The sequence below is a fragment of the Cervus canadensis genome, chromosome 4 (assembly GCF_019320065.1).
Source record: "Cervus canadensis isolate Bull #8, Minnesota chromosome 4, ASM1932006v1, whole genome shotgun sequence".
Lineage (NCBI taxonomy): Eukaryota > Metazoa > Chordata > Mammalia > Artiodactyla > Cervidae > Cervus > Cervus canadensis.
In genome coordinates this window covers 43,343,433-43,362,374 of record NC_057389.1, presented here as the reverse complement: position 1 = coordinate 43,362,374, position 18,942 = coordinate 43,343,433, and the positions used below count along the sequence as shown (strand labels likewise).

The 18,942-nt window shown below is 50.6% G+C and overlaps 1 protein-coding gene and 1 long non-coding RNA gene across 3 annotated transcripts in view; one reads left to right on the top strand and one right to left on the bottom strand.

Moving 5' to 3' along the window:
- The window catches only part of LOC122439189, an 87,388-nt gene that overhangs the window by 2,531 nt on the left and 65,915 nt on the right, over positions 1-18,942 (top strand). The window lies entirely within an intron of this gene.
- On the bottom strand, positions 3,507-6,839 carry HAND1 (heart and neural crest derivatives expressed 1). Of its 2 annotated transcripts, none has more exons than XM_043464279.1 (2): positions 6,068-6,839; positions 3,507-4,518 (listed from the first exon to the last, which is right to left on the bottom strand). In XM_043464279.1, the coding sequence occupies exons 1-2, from the start codon at positions 6,617-6,619 to the stop codon at positions 4,414-4,416; spliced, it is 657 nt and encodes a 218-aa protein (XP_043320214.1). In that variant the 5' UTR covers positions 6,620-6,839; the 3' UTR covers positions 3,507-4,413. The 2 variants fall into 2 exon arrangements, with proteins under 2 accessions (XP_043320214.1, XP_043320213.1); XM_043464278.1 differs by having other exon boundaries at positions 3,507-4,515; positions 6,068-6,829.

The following is an 18,942-nucleotide window of genomic DNA, read 5'->3' as shown; positions in this document are numbered from 1 at the left end:
ATGTACTATACAAACATCAAAGGCTGGAGTAAAGAATAACATGGTGTTTTTCACCAGCAGAATGTAGATTCCTAGAATCAGTGTTATAGTTAGGAAAGAACCTGGAGGTCAAGGAGCCCACCCCTTCCTCATTTTAGAGATGGGATCCATTCTGAGTTGGAACAGAGGAGGATTCCAGGGGAAGACTAGAGTTAGAATCTAGATCCCTTTACAAACCCCTTCTTTCTTTCTCTACTTATTTTGGAGACCAAGGAAGATCAGACCAAGAGAGGCTGTATTTGTATGTACACATACACACCCTGGAGGTGCTCCAGAATATGGGGGAAACCCAAGTCCCCGGAGGCAGCCAGACCTGCTCTTTGATCCAAGCCCAGCCTGCCTTTTACCATCTATGTGACCTTGAACAAAGTTCTTCACCTCTCTGAGCCTCACCTGCCTGAGTATTAACCTCTTAAGGCTTGAATGAAATAATACATGCTAAGGGCTTAAATAATGTCCTTAATAAAATTTAACTAATTTTTTTTTTCAATAAAAAGACTACATTTACTGTGTGGAAGGAATAATAAGCCCTTCAAGACAGATATTTACTATTGGATGTTAACTGGTGATGATTATTAGGAATCTCATTCATTATTTATACCCACAGTGCCAAGCATAAGGTGGATGCTCAATTAATGCACGTTGAATAAACAGTGTACTGAGAATACCCTGGCCACAGGAGAAATTAGAAGGAAGTTTCAGCTTAACTTTTTATTGCAAAAATAATACGTATTCATTGTATAAAAATACATATATACATATATGGCTAAGCAGGAGGAAAAGTCAAAATTATCCTTATTCCTACAATTCAGAGGTAGAGGTGTAAATGTTTTGGTGTACAGCTATCCACATTTTCTCCATGAATGATATTTATGTATTTATTTTTATGTAAAGCAGGTTACTAACAGTCTTCAGTAAACTAAGAATGTTTTATTTTCCCTCAGTTATATCGAGAACAATCTCTGTATCAATTATATTTTTTCTTAGGGGCTGAGTAGTAACCCACTGATGGATTTATTTAACCAGTTGTGTAATTATAACACTTTGGAGATCTCTCTATCCATTTCACTCTTTAGTAGACTAGTTCTGTGCTTAAAGCTTTATAACATCAGTATTTTCTTACAGCAAACTCCTGGAATTTACTTTGAAGTTAGTGGTCATACTCCACTCCCCGTTTAAGAAAAAAAAAAAAAAACAACGATGTCCTTAATTCAAATTAATAATGATATCATCTGTCACAGCCAGGTGGAGGTAGGTTTCCCAGAAAAGGTGCTGAACCCTGGGAGAGAATGAGAAAGTAAAAGGCAGGCTCCAAAGCTACTCCATGGAGATGGAGCTAACGACGGAGGAGAGGGTTGAGAGCCCGGTGCAGGAAGGTCTGGACCCCTGGTGAAGAAGGTCTAGAGCCGTCAGCGAAAACTGGTTCGTGAAACCCGGAGCAGCTCTGCTCTGCCCAGGGGGCTCTGCTTTTGCAGCTAGGAGTGAAGGCTGGAAATGTGGCCCGAGGGTTCTAGGCGATGGAGTTAAGTCCTGGGGAAACTGAGAGGACATCCCAGCGACCCCCTCAGTGGGCACTGGCTGGCCCTGTGTCTCCCGGGTGCCAGGTCTGAGATCAGGACCAGACGTGGCTGGGACCGAATGTGAGGTACTCAGCTGTCTTCTCCAAGAGGGTTTGCGCCCAGCGGGATGGGGTTTTCGGAGCAGGCTGCCGCGGTCGGTACCCCTGGGTACCCCGCTCTCCATTCACTGGCCGGGGCTTCTAGGAAGCAGGACCGGGTGCGCATTCTTCCCGTGCCTGGGATACTTCATGGTGCTAAAAATAATCGCGGGCGGGGTGCTCCGTGTATAGCGAGCTGATGGTCTGTAAACTCAACTGGAGTCCTGGGTTCAAATCCAGAAAAGGTCCCCTCCGTGCCGGGGCACCTCCATTGGCTTGCTCCCCGAGTCCCCGTTTCTCTGTGCGTGCCTGGATTTCTAAGGCGCTTCCCAGCCCTCGGAAAGAAAATTTAAAAAAAGAAAGCTCGATTTTTCTTTCCTGCTCCTCCCCGAGGGGCTTTGGGGCCTCAGGCCGTGTATCAGGGCCGTGCAGCTCATTACCGCGAGGTGTTGCCCTAGTTAAATCGCGGGCCTGTTTGATCTGGCGGCGGGTGGCGAGAGGGAATAAAGAAAAAAGTAGGGGAGTCAGAGTAAAGAGAAGCTCACACCTCCGCCGCCGTTTCCTCGCGCCCATAAAACACCTTTTATTAACTCCTTCGCGTCCGGAAAGGCCCCCGTGGCCGCTCAGCCTTGCCACGGGTGTTTACAGCTCAAACTAATGGGGCCCCATATTCACCCCGATGCGGGTACGAGGCGCCTGGAACACGCCTGGCCCGGCGCTGCCCGAGTCTCCTTTCTAGGCCCCAAGCTCCGGCCTCCAGCTCCGGATATGGAGCGGGAAAGCGCCGAGAGACCCGCGCACCGGCGTCCTGGCGCCTGGTTGGCAGAGAGCGTCGGAGACCTGCCCGCACTGCAGAGTATGCGTTCGCTCCCGCAATCGTGAGATACAAAAGCGCTGAGTACAGAGCCTCGCACACAGAAACGCCAGCATTTGCCCGCCCAGTTCAGCCCGGCACGCATCCGAGCCTTGACAAATGCAGCCACTTTTATTTTCACCCTCACACCTAGCCATGGAGGCCCACATGGAGGCTCAGAAACGGCCGCTCTCCTCCGAGGACCCGAAGTGTGCGAGTTAGCCACCACGCCCCTCACCCCGTCCTTTCGCACGAATCCGTATACTCGCAGGAATACTTGTTGAGTGCTTTGCTGCTAGGGGGAAACGGCTCACTGCAACCACGAGCACTCACAAACTCCCCTCCCTCACGTCTAAGATCAGAGCTGCTCCGTCTTGTCGAGGCCTTACAGGGCGCTGGGTCTGTGCCCCGCAGCCGTTTGTCGGCCCCACCTCAGCCACGGGGCTCCGTGTGAGTTCTTGCACCAAGGCATAAACTATTATTGTAGGTTCATAATTTTACAGAAGTGAACGTATTCCGGAGGGCATTCCCCTCTTCCGAGCCATCCTGCCCTTGTGTAGCCCCTCGTTTGTGTGACAGGCCCCCTTCCCAATCGCCCCAAGCCGCCGATGGCAGACACCGATGTGCAACACCCATCCACAGACAGGCCCAAATGCTGGCCCACAGAAATCCTAGCCTGTCATCTCTAGGTCTAATTCATTTCCAGGTTTCCCTTCTTTAGGTTCACTATAGCTATCATGTCTCCCCATCATCTTCTAAGGAGAACTTTGCTTTTTATACCAGGAGTAAATTCTTTATCTGCCCCCTTCCCTTGATTTAATTTGCAGTTTGGTTCGACATTTATCAAAAAAAAAAAAAAAAGAAGAAGAAGAAGAAGTAGGAACAGGAGGTTCTCCAACTAGCAGAAACGATGGAGCGGACCGGGGATAGCCGCCAATATATCACACAGGCTCCTGCTGATTTCAAAAAATGTTTTATTAGTCAAGAGCATAGATACTGCTTTGGCAAAAGGAGGGGACGGTGAGTGGTCATATAGATTTGAGGTAGAAAAAGGGTGGGGATGAGGGAATTAACAAACACCTGAGCAGAGCAGGCATGGTAGGTAGTTTAAATACATAAAAACTTTTCAACATAGGGAAAAGTTTTTATTTATAAAGGAAGGAAGGAAGGGAAAGGAAGAAAAAAGAAAGGAAGAAAAGACAAGAAAGGATGGAAGAAGGAAGAAAAGAGCCGTTTTCCTTGGAACTAAGTAGGAAGTGCAGTGACAAAAAATAAAATACAATAAAAACATCACTGTTTGAGGAAAAACAACAAAGGCAGCCCTTTCATCTTCCTGGTTTGGTTCTCTTTCCCTGGCAGAAAACTACTGATTCCTCTTATTGCATTTTAATTAGGGAGGAGAGAACGCGAGCGCGCGGACGCGCGGAGGGTTTTGACGCGAAGCCGAGAGGGGCGCGAGAAAGAAAGGCAGATAGTGTAATGGGGAAGGTGTTAGGGGTCCTAATTTCGCCCCAGAAGGGTTGGAAGGTTACGTCTTAGCGTGCTTGGGTCTTGCAGTCCTTCCTTCTCGAATCGTGCAGCCAAGAGCTGCCCTCTCGGTTGCCGTGGGGGTGGGGATGGTTTTTTATATATATATATATATATATTTCTCTTTCTCTTCATGTATTAAAAACAATTTCAAATGACATTGCACGTGCGATTGAAGTGTGTAGTTGCAGCCTGCGACCTGCCAGCACGCAGCGGAGGCTAGGCGGGATGCTCCCGTAAGACCCTGGCATCCGGAGCCGGGCACTGGCCTCCGCCTCCTCTCCTCCCGGGCTCTGGGTCGGGCAGCTGTGGCGGGATCCTCGGCGCAGGCCTCGGCTCACTGGTTTAACTCCAGCGCCCAGACTTGCTGCGGCCAGCCTGTGCGCCCTTTAATCCTCTTCTCGCCTGGGCCCAGGGCAGGAGGAAAGCCTTCGTGCTGCTGCTGCCAGAGGACACACACAAGAAAAGGGACGAGAGAGACAGGTTTAAATGTTTCTGCTCCGCTCGCCCAGGCGTAGAATAAAAGTAGGGGTGGGGTGAAAGGTGTTGGGAGCAGTAACTGGGAGCCTTTAAATAAGTGACGAATTTTTGTTTGCAAAATAGGCAATCAGGCTCATAAATTTGCCTTTATGCGCCGAGTTCCCGGGGGACCCGGGTGGGCTGGGCAGCTTCTGGGGGGTTGGTAATGAGAATTTTCTGTGGCTGGTGAAACTGTTGCTCGTAGGTTTGGCTTTATGGCTCCGAAGGGGGACTTGCAGGGTTTGGAATGGGAGGGGTGGCAATCAACAGTTTCCTCGCTCGCGGACCTGCACCGGCGACACATCCACCGGCTTTTCTCCTTTAGCGCCTGAGCATGGATACCGGGTTGGGTTCCTCTAACCGGCTCTGGGCGCTCAATAGTCTCCTCGAATGAGGGAGGAAGTCGGTCTGGCCTAGCATCCCTTTTCCCGGCTACTTGAAGAAGGCAGCGATATGCAGGGGGTGGGGATACGCCCAATAACTACTTCCAACCAGGCATCCCGATCCCCGGGCCTGCACCTCTTCCAGCCCAAGGCAGTGGTTTAGAGATTCGCTGACCACGGTTTTTCCCAGTCTCCCGAGGTGACTTCCCTAGATTAGCACAGCTCCTGCAGGTCAGAGAAAACCCAGGGGCCTCTCTAGTCAAATCCAACTCGCGGCGGTCCCCAGGGCACCTATCTAGAGAAACTAGGTGGGTTCCCCAGGCTGGGAGTCACTGTCTTCAGAGGCCCCAGAGCCCTGGGCCAGGGAAACCGACCTCCAGAAATTGTCACTGGAGAGAATCCAGAAAGGCCTAGTAGGGACTGGGATCTCCAAAGCCAAAAGAAGTCATCAAGGTGCCTGAGGAACCAGAGGTGGGGAGTGGGGAGCAGGGAAACGTCCTCTGGACAGAGAATAAACTGACTTATTCTACCGAAGTAAACAACTCCTTGGGTAGGTGGCCTCCACATCCTGTCCAGCTCTGGGCCTCAGTTTCCCTATGTACAATGATGAAAATAGACCAGCCTCTTCAGCAAAGATCTTTTGAAAACAGCAGCTGAGCGCATATGCATAAATTCACATTCCGGCAAATGTAAGTAACAAACTCCTACAGCATTCTTAACCTGGCTTCCAGGAGAACCCAGGGTCGAATCAGGACCCCTCGAAAATATAAGTGAAATATATGGTGTGTGCATTTTCTCGGGGTCTGAAGCTTCCAATGGACTCTTAAAAGGGACCCTATGATCATGTCCGAAAAGGACGAGGTTCCGTCTAATTCAGTCTTACAAACACTAGCCGCATTACAAATGAATTCAAACATGAATCTACCTCCCTTCACGCAAATAATCCCACAGTTCGACCGTCTCAGAACTCCCTGCAGCCTCTCAAAATCTTACGCGGGGCGAGGCAGACTCCTTCCACTGCGTATTCGGCCTGCGGGTGCTCATTGCGCCCGCGCCCTTGGCTAGAGCACGCAGGCCCCCTGGACTTACCAGCTCTCTTTTCCGCTTGCTCTCGCGGCCGCCATCCGCCTTCTTCAGTTCGGCCTTGAAGGCCTCGGGGTCGCCGGCCTGTGCGTCCTTGGCCAACACGTCCATCAGGTAGGCGATGTAGCTGGTGGCCAGGCGCAGAGTTTTGATCTTGGAGAGCTTGGTGTCCGCCGGCACGTTGGGGATACACTCGCGCAGCTCCGCGAACGCGCTGTTAATGCTCTCTGTGCGTCTCCGCTCCTTCTTGGGTCCTGAGCCTTTCCGCCGGCCCAGGCGGCCGCCGAGCGCCTCCAGCCGCCCGGGGCTCTGGCCGGGCCTGGCGTCTGGACCGTAGGAGGCGGCGGCTGCCGCGGCTGCGGGCGGTGGCCCGCCGGCGGGGAAGTCCGGGGCGGCGTCAGCGGGGCTCAGCAGCCAGCTCTGGAAGTAGGGCCGCTCCTGGTGACAGCGCGAGGCAGGGCCGAAGAGGAAGGGCTCGTGGAGCATGGGGTGCGCGGGGTGCGGATGGTGATGGTGGTGATGGTGGTGATGATGTGCGTAGCTGCCCACGAGGTTCATGTTGGAGCGGCCCCTGGCCTGCGCCGCCAGCCCGATTAGCGCCGCCCCATGCGCCCCAGAGACTGCCGGGGCCACCCGTGGGCTCTGGGGCGGCGCTCTGGTAGGCACCGGCTTTGAGAGATTCTGGGGCAAGGTTGAGGATAACACGCGCAGCCCGCCGTCTTCTTGCCTGCTTTGGTCGCAGGCGAGGACGAGGATGCAGAGAGACCAGTTTAACCCTTCTGCGGCCTCCCCTTCAGGGTCTGGCTTATATAAGGCCGGGGCTTTGATGTCAACCTCTCCCTGGAGCCAATGGCAGGGGGGCTGGGAGGAGGAAAGGGGGATGGCCGTCCCTGGTTTTAAGGTCTGCCACTCGACTCTAGCCGCCTGCGGGGACAGGGAGGCGCCCCGTCTCCGCCCCTCCCCCTTTCTCCCCACGTCCCCAGTTCCTGAGTTGGGGCTTCGTAATTGAGGCACAGGCCTGTCAACGCCCAGGTCGCCGTCTGCCACCCCCTCCCCGTGTGCCCAAGGAAAGGAATCATGGGGTAAAAATGCCTTTACCTAGATTTTACAGACAGGGAAACTGAGGCGCCGAAAAAAAGAAAGGTTCTCATTTCTAGACCTTGCAGAATCCAAGATAAGAATTCCAGAGGTTCCCAATCCTGAGCTCCATCTGCTCTACTTGGCCTCAGAGCCAGAAAATGAGAGCGGGATGCTGGTGCAGGACAGGCCCCTGACGTTCTCCCCTAAGCCTCCCCAGTCCTTAGGCGCCGGCCCCTTCGGCCGCACCGCAGCAGGCCCCGCAGCTGGCAGAGCAGCCGCCAACTTTGGCCAAGTCTTGATCTGCAGCGCAGGCGGCCATCCACCGGAGTAGAGGTCGGGGACAGGAGGTGGGAGGAGATGGGTGGCGAGTAGGGAGAGGAGGGCTCCGGGCCCACAGGCGTTTACTAGTTTGTTCCGGGCTCCAGAGCTTGAGATCACTCTTCTGGCCTCGGGGCGCCTGATCTAGTCCAAAGACCGGCCGGCTGACGAAGGGGAAGCCTCCTCTCCGCCGAACTCGAACGGAGGGCCCAGAGCTTAGCTACGTTGGGCCGCTGCATGCAGGCCACCGCAGCTTTGGCATTCGATTCTCGGCGCCAAAGCTCACACTGCGAGAAATCAGCGTTTGGCGGTGAACGTACACCGAGGAGACCACCACCTCCACACTCTCTGCGGGGCTCACGCGGTGGGAGAAACTTAGTATCCACTGGCGTAGAGACACCGTCCTGGCCGCGCAGACCTTCGCGATTTTACCTCCCGATAGGGCTCTTCCGCTCGTCGGATTCTGTCCCCAAGGGCCTTTCTTTGGACTGCCACTGGGACTTGGGAATTTCAGGGTGGCCGCGCTTGCGGCTGAAGTTCTCTGTCTTACCTCCCTGATGGGGAGCTTCCCAGCTGATGGCCTCATACCTGGGCGCCTCCAGCCTCACCCGCCTTTCCCAGCCAAGCCCCTTCCCTAGGTGGGGTAGGGGGAGTGTACCCTTCTCTCAAAAACAATGTGGAGGGGAGGGCGAAAGGAGAAGAGAAATACGTGTCTGTTCTTTTTAGACGTCAAATTTACTTCTTCACCCATTTTTTCAACAAGTATTTGCGTGTACAGTAAATATTTGTATTGACCCCTGCTATGTGCATTGCACACTTAGCAACCCAAAGGTAGAGGGAGAAAGGTCAACTAGCTCATTTCACAGATGGGAAAAGTGAGGCCCGGAGATGAACGATTTTCCTTGGGCTCGGGTAGCCAGTGGATACACAGTATTCTTCTTCTGTACAGACGGAATGGGGACAGTGCAGGGGGAAAAACGGACAAACACTTAGTCCAGAGCCGGTTCCACTTGTGGGAGCTCGGCAGGGCTGTGGGCCCTGGAGGTGCGTGGGGGAGGGAGGTCCTTTTTCCTGCCTGAGGCGGCTGGAAACCCGCCGCTCTCCGGGGCGCCTGGCGCCAGCAGCGCTGGGGTTGGGCCGAGCGCGGAGCCGGAGGCTCGTAGGGAGGGAGCACCCCCGCGCCCAGTTGAGCCGCGGCTCCGCGGAGTCCCGCGCCTCCCTGGCCTGAAGGCGCTCGGAATTGCTGGTGTGCGGGTAGAGACAGTAATGACTCTGTGACGGACCTCAGTCGACACACACCCAGCCGTGGTCCTAGTCCGGCACGATCTCTCAGGACCACCGTTACACATGCACATATAGACGCACGCAGCCTCACAAAAAAATCACCAGCATACACCAAAGTCTAGGCATTCATGCAGACGCCACAAAATATGCATATTATCTCGGTAACCTATTTACACCCCTGCGACATACAACAGCATTTCAATTTTCATGCATTCCTAGGATTTTACACGTTATCTCTTCGTCACCCACGGAGCGTGCATCTAGCTTCAGATGTGTGACAGCTCTGGGCCACTCCCAACCCTCTATGCAGGCACACTTACAGACACCATTACCGCAGAGACACATCAGCTCCACACAAATAGCACCGCTGAAGGGCTTGACATATATTCTTACTGTCACACTTGTGCACAGGCCCAACCAGTTTGTATCTGTTTCTTCCTGTATTTCTTACTGTATACAGTATTTATAACACAAATTTCTGAAAACCCCATTCCACATTTCATGCATTCTCAATTCTCACAAACACACATAAGTACACAGTCACAATTACTACTATATATGCACACGTGCTCAGAAAAAGAAGTTTTCACATGTTCGTCCATTACACACAGGCACACAAATTCCAAACACTGAGACAGACTGACATCCATTCTGTCATACCAATATAGTCACAGTCACAAGCCCTGGGAGTGAAGTTGAACAACAGTATGCACATTATCACAGCTCCCCCGTCCCCACCCCCCTTGATAGGTAGGTAGGTACACACAGTTACCCACACACTCCCAGCTCCAGCACCCACCCTCATGTGTCCCAAGCATTTTCCAAGGTTACATAGGTCACTCAGGGTGATTTGAATACTCTCCAAATACCCAGCCTGGTTAGTGTGGTAGGGAATGCATTATCAGTACTGAATGATGAATCCCAGTCTCATGAGATGTCTTGAAGGGTCCCCAGATCTCCTGGCAGTCCCTTCTGGGTTGTTAAAGAGCAGGGTATGTGTAGCCACCTGGGCCCTAGAAAGCACTGCTCTCCACCCAGAGTCAAGAGGTCGAAGTAGTTCTCCTAGTAGAGTGGCTCTGAAATCTGGGACCACAGCCCTCGGGGACCACTGGGGCTCAGACTGGGCAGCCCCCAAGGGAATGGATGTCAGGGAGATGGCCTGTGTAGAACACAAGGCGCCTAGGCTTCAGACCCACCTTCTGGGAGACCCCAATGGGCTTTGAAGTCCAACCTGGCTTAGATGCGTGTGGATCAACAGTGGGGACCAGGTAAAGGTATTCTGTCTCCCCTTCCCAGGCTCTATGGTACTCGAGGTCTGGGACCCAGGAGTTTAGATGACATTTTTCTAAACTGAGAGCCGAGAGATGAGCCTGGAGTTCTGGTTTTACCTAGCACCTCACTGTGTTCCTTTCCCTCTCTGAGCCTGTTTCCTCATTTTCAGAAAAGGGGGATGGGACTGATAGTCTGGAAACGGGAAATTCCCAGCTCTGGGCTATTTCCCAGACCCCGACTCTAATTCCTCTCTGGGGGCTCTCGGACCTAGCTCTTGGCTTTTGGGCTTCGCTAACAAAAGGACTCTATCCCACCCCCCACAACCACAGACCAAAGGAGCGGGAGTCAGGGACTCGGGAGTGGGGTGGGCCGTCCTATCCGCCAGCCTTATATTCCCCCCACCTCACCTCCCTTCCGCATCCCGCGGTGCCCGCTCCGATAGCGTCTTCAGGAGGTCTGGCACTCCCAGCATTTTTAAACGCTCTCTTCTTTCTCCAATTAGGCTAGTGAGGTCGTGCGAGAGCCCTCATTCCATTTTAGGGGATCTTAAGCACAAAGAGGTTAAAAATGTGTATTAAAGGAGCGTTTAAGCTAGTCAGTCTCGCTGGAGAATCGCGCCCGCCCACCCGGACTGAAACTCCGCGTGGGCATTCATCCCGTCCCGGTGTGAAACTTCGCATCCTCTGTAAACTGGGGTGCGGTTATACCCGCCGCAGAGGGCTGGTGTTAAGATTAAGCGAAATTATATAGGTGAAGCTCCTAGCACCTGATAGTAAACCTGGATAAATGGTGGCTCTGTTTTTCGGAGTACAATATTAATTCCACAGGAAAAGTAAGTTACCGCGTCACTATATAGCCCGGGTGAGGGAGGGCATCCACCATCCCCTCGCAGGGCTCTGTTCTGAGCTGACGGCTCCTGTTTCTGACCGCATCGAGCCCCCGTCTTTCCCCACCGACCCTCCAGAACTCCACTGTCAGGAAGGAGGCTGGAGATGGGGGATACCGAACACCGACATGTGGGGGACAATGTTGCCAGAGTCCTGAATTCCAGTTCTGGATCTCACGCACCCGCATTTCATTTGCTGAAGTGTTTGGCGGTGCAGTTCCCGCCTCCTTCAGGTCTCAGTTCCCTCATCCGTGCAGTGAACCGGCTGTATTCAGCCTCTGACGCCTGGGTGTCCTTCTCCGGCCCGCCCTACTCTTCCCCTTACTCCCGCCCCTGGGACTGGCAGGCCTGGAAGAGCCCGAGCCGCGGCGCCTACCGCAAAACCGTCTCCCGCTGCGTTCCGTGACCTTGACGCCACCAGCAATCCCCGCACCGGACCCCTTATCTAAATAGGGCCGTAAATCAAGGACCTGTCAGGGCCCGGGTAATTACAGGAACTCCATAAAAAGGACCCGGCCGGCCGCCTGTTTATATTAGCGCGGTGTAAAATATTCTTGCTGTCTTGAGGAATCGCGTCGCGCAGTAACGCGCCATAAATCAGCCCGCGGGCCATTTACCCCGCAGCTTGAGTGCGCAAATCCCTTAAACATTTCTCTGCCGCATCTAGAAAGTCTAGGACTTTCCACTCTGGCCCAACCTGCTCCCCAGGGCTAACCCTGGGGTGGGGTGGGTGTGGGGGGTTGGGGGAACAATCGGGGCAGTGAAGAGACAGAAAGGTGGGTCTATATCCCCGAGATGATCCTGGGGTGAGCTTCTTGCCTTCACCAGAGTGTGAGCGTAGCAAGACTACTGAGATTTCGCGATAAAACCTGCTGAGAAACCTGTCAAGAGAAGGGAAGGGTCTTCCCTAAGGACACACAGCCGAAGGGTGGCAGAAACTTGCAGCTGAAGCCTAGTCACCTAAGGGAGACCTGGATTCCACAGCAGCCTCTGTCTCCTCTTATGTCCCCCTTTCCCGGGATGAGGTGTGGACTGGCCAGAGAGGGTCCAAGCCACCTGCTGACATTCCACTGTCTATCGTTTAGCTTGGAGAACCCCGAGCTTCCCGCAACTGTGCACAAAATTATGTGCGAATGCTATTCTGTGGCGGGGTTGGGGGGAGCTCTAATTCCTAGTCCCCTCCCCCTTGTTTTACAGGTGGCAAAACAGACCTAGAGGATGGGGAGGCACAGCTAGAAATCGGAGACCTTGCTGCTAAAATAATCCCTTCTGGTTTATCTCCCCCACACTCTTTCCTAAAGAAAAACTAAGATTGTGCGGTGTTTGTGTGCATGGGGAGGGGGGGATGAAACCCTGTCCATTCTTAGGTTTGTAACAGCCTCAAAATTACGGAATCTATTTAAGGTAAACCTGATGCTGCCCATTGCCCAATGCCTAACACAAATCAAGCTTATGGAAAAAGAATATTAAATTTTCCACGTTTTCCCTCGGGTCTGGAACCCCAGGATTCAAGGGAGAATTAAACATTTTCCTCTCCCATTCCCTTTCTCTTCCGAAGTCCGTAAATGACAACGTGTTTACACAAGTTTTTATGTCGTCTGAGCTTCGTCCCGGCTCCGCTTCCTCCTCTGTGTATTTTCCGCGCAGAGAGATGTCTGCTTCAGGACGCGTTCAACCTAAACAGAACCCCGTCTGATTGGAAAATGTATTTATTTGAAAAATCGTAACTCACAGCTTTGGTGAAAACGGCCCCCAAATTTATGGGATGGCTTGGGGCGCGGCGGTCGTAAATTAAAAAGCACTGGACACCCCCCTCCCCCAATCCCCGCAGCGGCACCAGTCAGGTTCTCAGGAGCACCCAGGGACTAGCCCCCTCCCCGCTCCACCCCGCCGCAGTCTGCAGCCTCTGCTCCAGTCTCTTGCTGTGGCTAAGTGGCTGTGTTAGCAGGCAGGTGGATTTCATTCTGGTTCCTTTCACCCAGTCGGGTTAATTTCAGGGTAGCCTCACCGCGACCTGTTTCAGGTGGTCGGTTCACAGTGAACAGTGTTCTGTTGTGCACCGGTCTGTTGTAGGCATCTCGGGTTTTCTCTTTAAGTCCATGCTGGTAAGTTTCGTGGTGGCGGGCTGCTTGTCCCTACTCCCTAGCCGAATGATCCGTGGGGTGCCAGGCTGTGTCTCATGCCAAGAGGTTTACCTCTGGTCAGTGTCATGAAGGTCAGTTTCACCGACGACTCCTGCTGCCCAGGTCAGGGAAATTTTTTCCTTTCAGTCCAATCTGAATTCCCCTGGAGGATGGAGTCAACACACTCCGCCTAGTTGCGCTATCCTTCAGCCAGCCTGCGCCGGCTGAGGACTAGGATTAGAGGCTGGACCTGCGAGCACGTGCTGGGGAACAGGCGCCGCGGCCGCCGGAGGTGGGGAGCCGCGTAGTCCAGGCGGAGCTGGACGCGTGGGGCCTTCACCAGCAATCGTCTGCTTCCTTCTGCAAACCCAGGCTGAGCCATATTGCTCCGTCTTTTTTTTTTTTCCCTTCACTAACGATCAAGCGGCACTTTGGCAGCGCACCCACGGGGAGTAAGGCAAGGTCTCCGCTCCCAGTTTGTCTGTCTAAGCACTGCTGTCTCGGGGAGAGGCGTTTAGCTACTCAAAACTTCTGCCTTCTGCGCTCGTTTCTTCAGAGTAGGCAAAGGAGCGCTCTGGAGCGACCCAGTTAAGCGCAGGAAGAGCCGCAAAGTAGTGCGGGAATCCCAGAATCCGAGGTGGTGCGGTAACTCATCCCAACCGGTTCTGCGGCGGCCACCTGCCTCGCAAGCCACTGATGTATACGCAGTAACGTTAGTTGGCAGAAATACAATACCTTTATTAGGCAGAGAAAACCCAGTTAGATTAACCTAGTCCGTCCAGGGAGATCAAGAACTGGTGTGAGGTAGCGTGGGTCCGCAGTGGTGAGGGGACAGAGCGCTCCTCTTCCGCCAGGTTCCCTTAACGCGGGGGGCTCGGGTGGGACAGGGAGGACAGCCCTTCTTCCTCAGGCCTGCTTCTTTCCAATCTAAAACGGCCTTGCTCTAACGGGTGTTGGGATCTGCACATTCTCCTCCGCCCCGGACAGCACTAGAGCCAGAGATGAACTTTCAGAGCTGCTTAGAGTCCGAGGTATTAATCTTGGAAAAATCTATGCTAAGCCTTTCCGCACTGGGTTGGGAGGAAGAGATCAGCGGCTGGCTACACTTACTGGTGAACATTCCGGGCTCCTCAACTCTTCTTTCTGCGTATAGGCACTCAGAAACCGAGCCTGTGGGCAATAAACGGTATCATTATTAATCTTATTATTTTAAACCCGGCCAGACTACATCTGTCATCTTTCCCATAATGGTCAACTGTAAACACACTTTACAAGAGAAAAACAAAACAAGGGATTTAATGCTGATGCTGGGAAAATGCTTAGCACTGGCGTTGCTGGGGAATTGGCAGGCTCTCCAGTCCTTTGGGAGAGAATTTAAGTGCTTAGTAGTTTTTTTTTCCCCCATTGAGTGAGTCTCAGGGGTCTTTCTTTGTCCCTTTAGTTTATCGAGAGAAGTCCTTCCTTTAAAAGTCAGGGACGAATCAGAGGGCCTTGCCTTGGAAATCAGGAGAGAGTGGAATAGGAACCTGCAAACTTGGCAGACAGAGTCTTGATCATTTTCACTGTCACTGTCAATCTTCTTACCAGCCTGGTCCTCAGTTTCAGCCTCTTTCTGCCCTAGTGTTCCCCCTTGCTGCAGCAGAGCCTTGGTGTGGAGCAGGGAGATGAGAGATAAGCGAATGATAGAAAAAAACAGAAATCAGAAAAGAAAGGCAAGAGGCATGTGTGGTGACTGGCGAAAGGGGGAGGATGCTTTGGTTTTATCTCATTATCAAATATCAGGCAGGTTTCCTTCTAGAAAGTCTGAGTTTGGCTGCCTTTTCTTGGTATAAACATCTCTCTTTAGCCACAGAGACATTCCTGTCCCCTCACACACACACAACTACGCCCCCCCCCCATCCACCCACCCACCCACACCACAGGACACAAGATTGTCCTCATCAGCTTACCCAAACCATCCAGAGCATGGAGCAAAGAATAACAAAAAAGTCACAGTGAAACCCAGCTCCCAAACTCAAACCAACTGCTGCCGGTTTTTAAATTCATTTTCATCTATGTAAGCAAGCCCCCAACCCTGCCAAAGTCTATTTTTTAAAACAACGACAAAGGTGACAGGAGAAAGAGAGAACAGAGAGGAAAGCCTAGAAACCAGAGCAGAAATTAATTCAATTACCTCTTTTCCCCTGCCATAAATTCCGCAGAGGAAATCAAATCTTTCTGTGCATGTGTGTAAAACCCGATCAGTCTATGGAGCTTGCCGAAACCCATTATGTCTTAAACTGGGTATCCTAATTGGATGAATGTGAATGTACCAGGCAACCAGGCATTAACTGAGCCGGGATTTTCCAATGGCATTCTCCATGGAGCCAGAGAGGATAAACATCAGTTGGAACCACATGCTAATCAGTTTGCCCTCAGAGAAGGGGAACCTGGGCGCAGAGGCATCCTAACATTTTGCATCAGATTGTAATGGAATATTTCTTGTAAACAGCCGAGTGTCTCTCCCAGGCACTCACCTGACATGTTTCTTGTTGTTTAAGTTCAGATCTGACAGATGATGATAACCTGGAAAAGAGAGAGGTTGTAAATGCTGAGGACTGTAAGGCTGGGCAGTGTAAAGGACGCCTGCTCGAGAGCTGGGACAGAGCTGTGATTTGTAGGACCCCAAAAACTTGTCAGGCCGCTCAGGGCAAGCAGGGCAGCCGGGAGAGGGGAATAGCGTGCCAGAGGGGAGAAACACACAGAAAGGAGAACTATGGGCTGCTTGCTCCGAGGAAGCATGCCGCTTGTTTTGTGTTCCGTTTTGTGAGATGGAGACTGCCCCCTCCCTCGTACCCTCCCCACGTCGCACTCCCCTCTCTCAGGGGCACACTGATTTATAGCACCTGTTAGGAACACATAATGGATGCAATTAGCTGTGGCACTAGAGGAAAAACTTAACAGGAAGAGTTGACTTTATTCCAATAAAAGATAAATGTGTCTGTTTTCATGAACTTAGTTCATTAATTTCAACTTCTGGAGCCAGCTTTTTTTTTTTTTTTTTTTTGAAAAATCATTGCTGTTTTCTTCTTGAAACTCATGCGTTCATTCTCGAAGTTTAGTAGGTATCACAGTCCCCTTGTTGAGCAGGTTTCTAACACAGGGAAGAGGAGGAGTGGACATGGGATGGGATCTGCATTTCAAGAAAGTCCTTTAGTAAATTCTGATTCAGGAGCCAGGGATATGTTAGACTTACATCCCTCAGGTAGAGACTCAGGAATAACCTATTTAATGACAACAATTATTTGTCTTGGTAACTGTGATTAACAAAGTTAATATACATACACAGTTAAATATGACAGTGTCTCTTGTGGAAAATTTAGAAGATAGGAAAGAAAAATATAGGAAGAAAAATAAAAACTTCCTTGATCCTAACAGATTATTTAAGCTCCCTGGGCTGTAAGCTTTCTCCACAGAATCCTATAGATCCCCAAAGGAGACAAGGCTCTTGTGTTCACCTGTTCTAACCCTTAGCACCCAGCACACACCTGGCAGACAGTAGGACCTCCAAAAATTATTCACCAAAAGAAATAATTGGTTAAACAAAACTGTAGGATTTGATGATCTCTAAAAGTACTTCCAACCCTGACATTCTATTTTTCATCCTCTGCTCTAGGGAAAAAATGTAATTGCATAAACTCAGATATATTTGTCACCGGGACTCTTGACATTTAAACAGGTGTGTTTTTCTTCTCCATGTCTTGTCACTTGATCTGACAGCTTTCTGCTGCTCTATCTGATGTTAGTTTAGGGTTGTCCTTGCCCGAGGCAGCCCAGCTATCGCCGCGGACTGGAACTGAGCCGGGCGGTCCCCACCTTGTACCAGACAGAACAGTCAGAGTAGATTTTTGAAGACTCCAGCAAAATGGCACAGCCTAAGAAAGAAGATAGTGGGGTGTCTGCTGTTCACAAATGTGAATTTTGGGGACTTACCTGGCAGTCCAGAGTGGTTAAGACTCTGGGCCTCCAGTGCAGGGGGTATGGGCTCAATCCCTGATTGGAGAACTAAGATCTCGTGTGCAGCACAACGTGGCCAAAGCAATTCTTTCCTGAAACCATGAGCCAGGCCCCTCTCCTTCTGTCTGGCTGTACTAATGGCAATGGCAACGGCATTAACCTTTTGTAGAGGGCCATGCCCTCTACACAGACTCTCATTGAATCCTCTGAGCAACACTCTTAACTATAGATGTGGAGTTAATGCCCAAGGCCACTCAGCTAGGACACTGGAGAAGTAGAATTAAAACCCAGGTCTCCTTGACTCCAGAGTTCTTGCTTTTAACCATTATAATGATGTGTGTGTTAGGGGGTAAGTAAGGGTATGAGTACAGTTGGGAACTTCCCCGGTGGCTCAGCAGTAGAGAATCTGCTTGCAATGCAGGAGCCACAAGAGATACAGGTTCGATCCCTGAGTCAGGAAGAGGAGGGCATGGCAACCCACTCCAATATCCTTGCCTGGAGAATCCCCATGGCCAGAGGAGCCTGGCAGGCTACAGTCCATAGGGTGGCAAAGAATTGGACATGACTGAAGTGACTTAGCACACACACACAAGGGTATAGTTAAAATGCTAAAAATACTTTTATTTCTCCAACAGTATTTTAAACTTAAAAAAAATTTATATAATTTTGAAAAGTTACTTTCCACTGATAGTTATTACAAAATATTGGCTATATTCTCCATGTGGTACAGTCTATCCTTAAGGCCATTGTAAACCCAATAATTTGTACTTCCTATCCCCCCACCCCTTAGACTACCCATCCCCTCCATAACCACTAGTTTTTTCTCTATATATCTGAGTCTGCTTCTTTTTTTTGTTGTATTCACTACTTTGTTGTATTTTTTAGATTCCACGTATAAATGATATCATACACTTTATCTTTTTAAAACATTTATTAATCGGAGGATAATTGCTTTATAATGTTGTGTTGGTTTCTGCCATACAACAACATGAATCAGCCATATTTATACATACGTCTCCTGTCTCTTGAACCTCTCTCATGCCCCTACCCCCAGTATCTATCTTTTCTGTTTGACTTACTTCACTTAGTGTAATGCCCTCCAAGTCCATCCATGTTGCTGTAAATGGCAACAATTCATTCATTTTTATGGTTGAATAGATATAACCACATCTTCTTTATCTATTCATCTGGTGGACACTTAGGTTGCTTCTGTATCTTGACAATGCTATTTAGTGCTGATGTGAACGTTGGGGTGCATGTATCTTTTTGAATTAGTGTTTTTGGTTTTCTTTATGTATACCCAGGAGTAGCATTGTTGGGTCATATAGTGGCTCTCTTTTTAGTTTGTTGAGAAAGCTCTGCCATGTTTTCAACAGTGACTGCACCAATTTATATTCCCACCAACAGTGTACAAGCGTTCCCTTTTCTTCACATCCTCTGCAACATTTGTTATTTGATATCAAAAAGATGCCTCTTTTTGATAAGAGGCATTCTGACTGGTGTGAGCTGATAGCTCATTGTGGTTTGATTTTCACTTTCCTGATTAGTGATTTTGAGCATCTTTTCATATGCCTGTTGGTCACCTGCATTTCCTGTTTGGAAAAATGTTCTCCAACAATATCTTAACAATAATGTACTCTCATGAAAAAAAGAATATAACCTGCCACCCAAACAATGCAACTCTGTCACTCTCTCACCCCCAAACACTATATACTAAGAAACCTTCCTGCTACAGAGTCCATGTTCATCAGTTTTAATGGTAGCATCAGGTGGGCCACAGATTGCATCTAAAGAGATGATTCATCATAATGAGGTTATCATCTGTGAGGAAAGGTGCCAAATCTGTTCCACTCAGCACTGTATCCCCAGTACTTGGTACAGTACCTACACATAGAATTTACTCAGGAAATATTTGTTGGATG

What these genes read in the sequence shown, in the direction of transcription:
- HAND1 (XM_043464279.1), bottom strand. Translation starts at nt 6,619, where the DNA reads ATGAACCTCGTGGGCAGCTACGCACATCATCACCACCATCACCACCAT. An exon ending in GCAAGCGGAAAAGAGAGCTG is followed by an intron (nt 4,519 to 6,067) that starts GTAAGTCCAGGG and finishes GTCCTCTGGCAG; the next exon opens with CAGCAGCACGAAGGCTTTCC.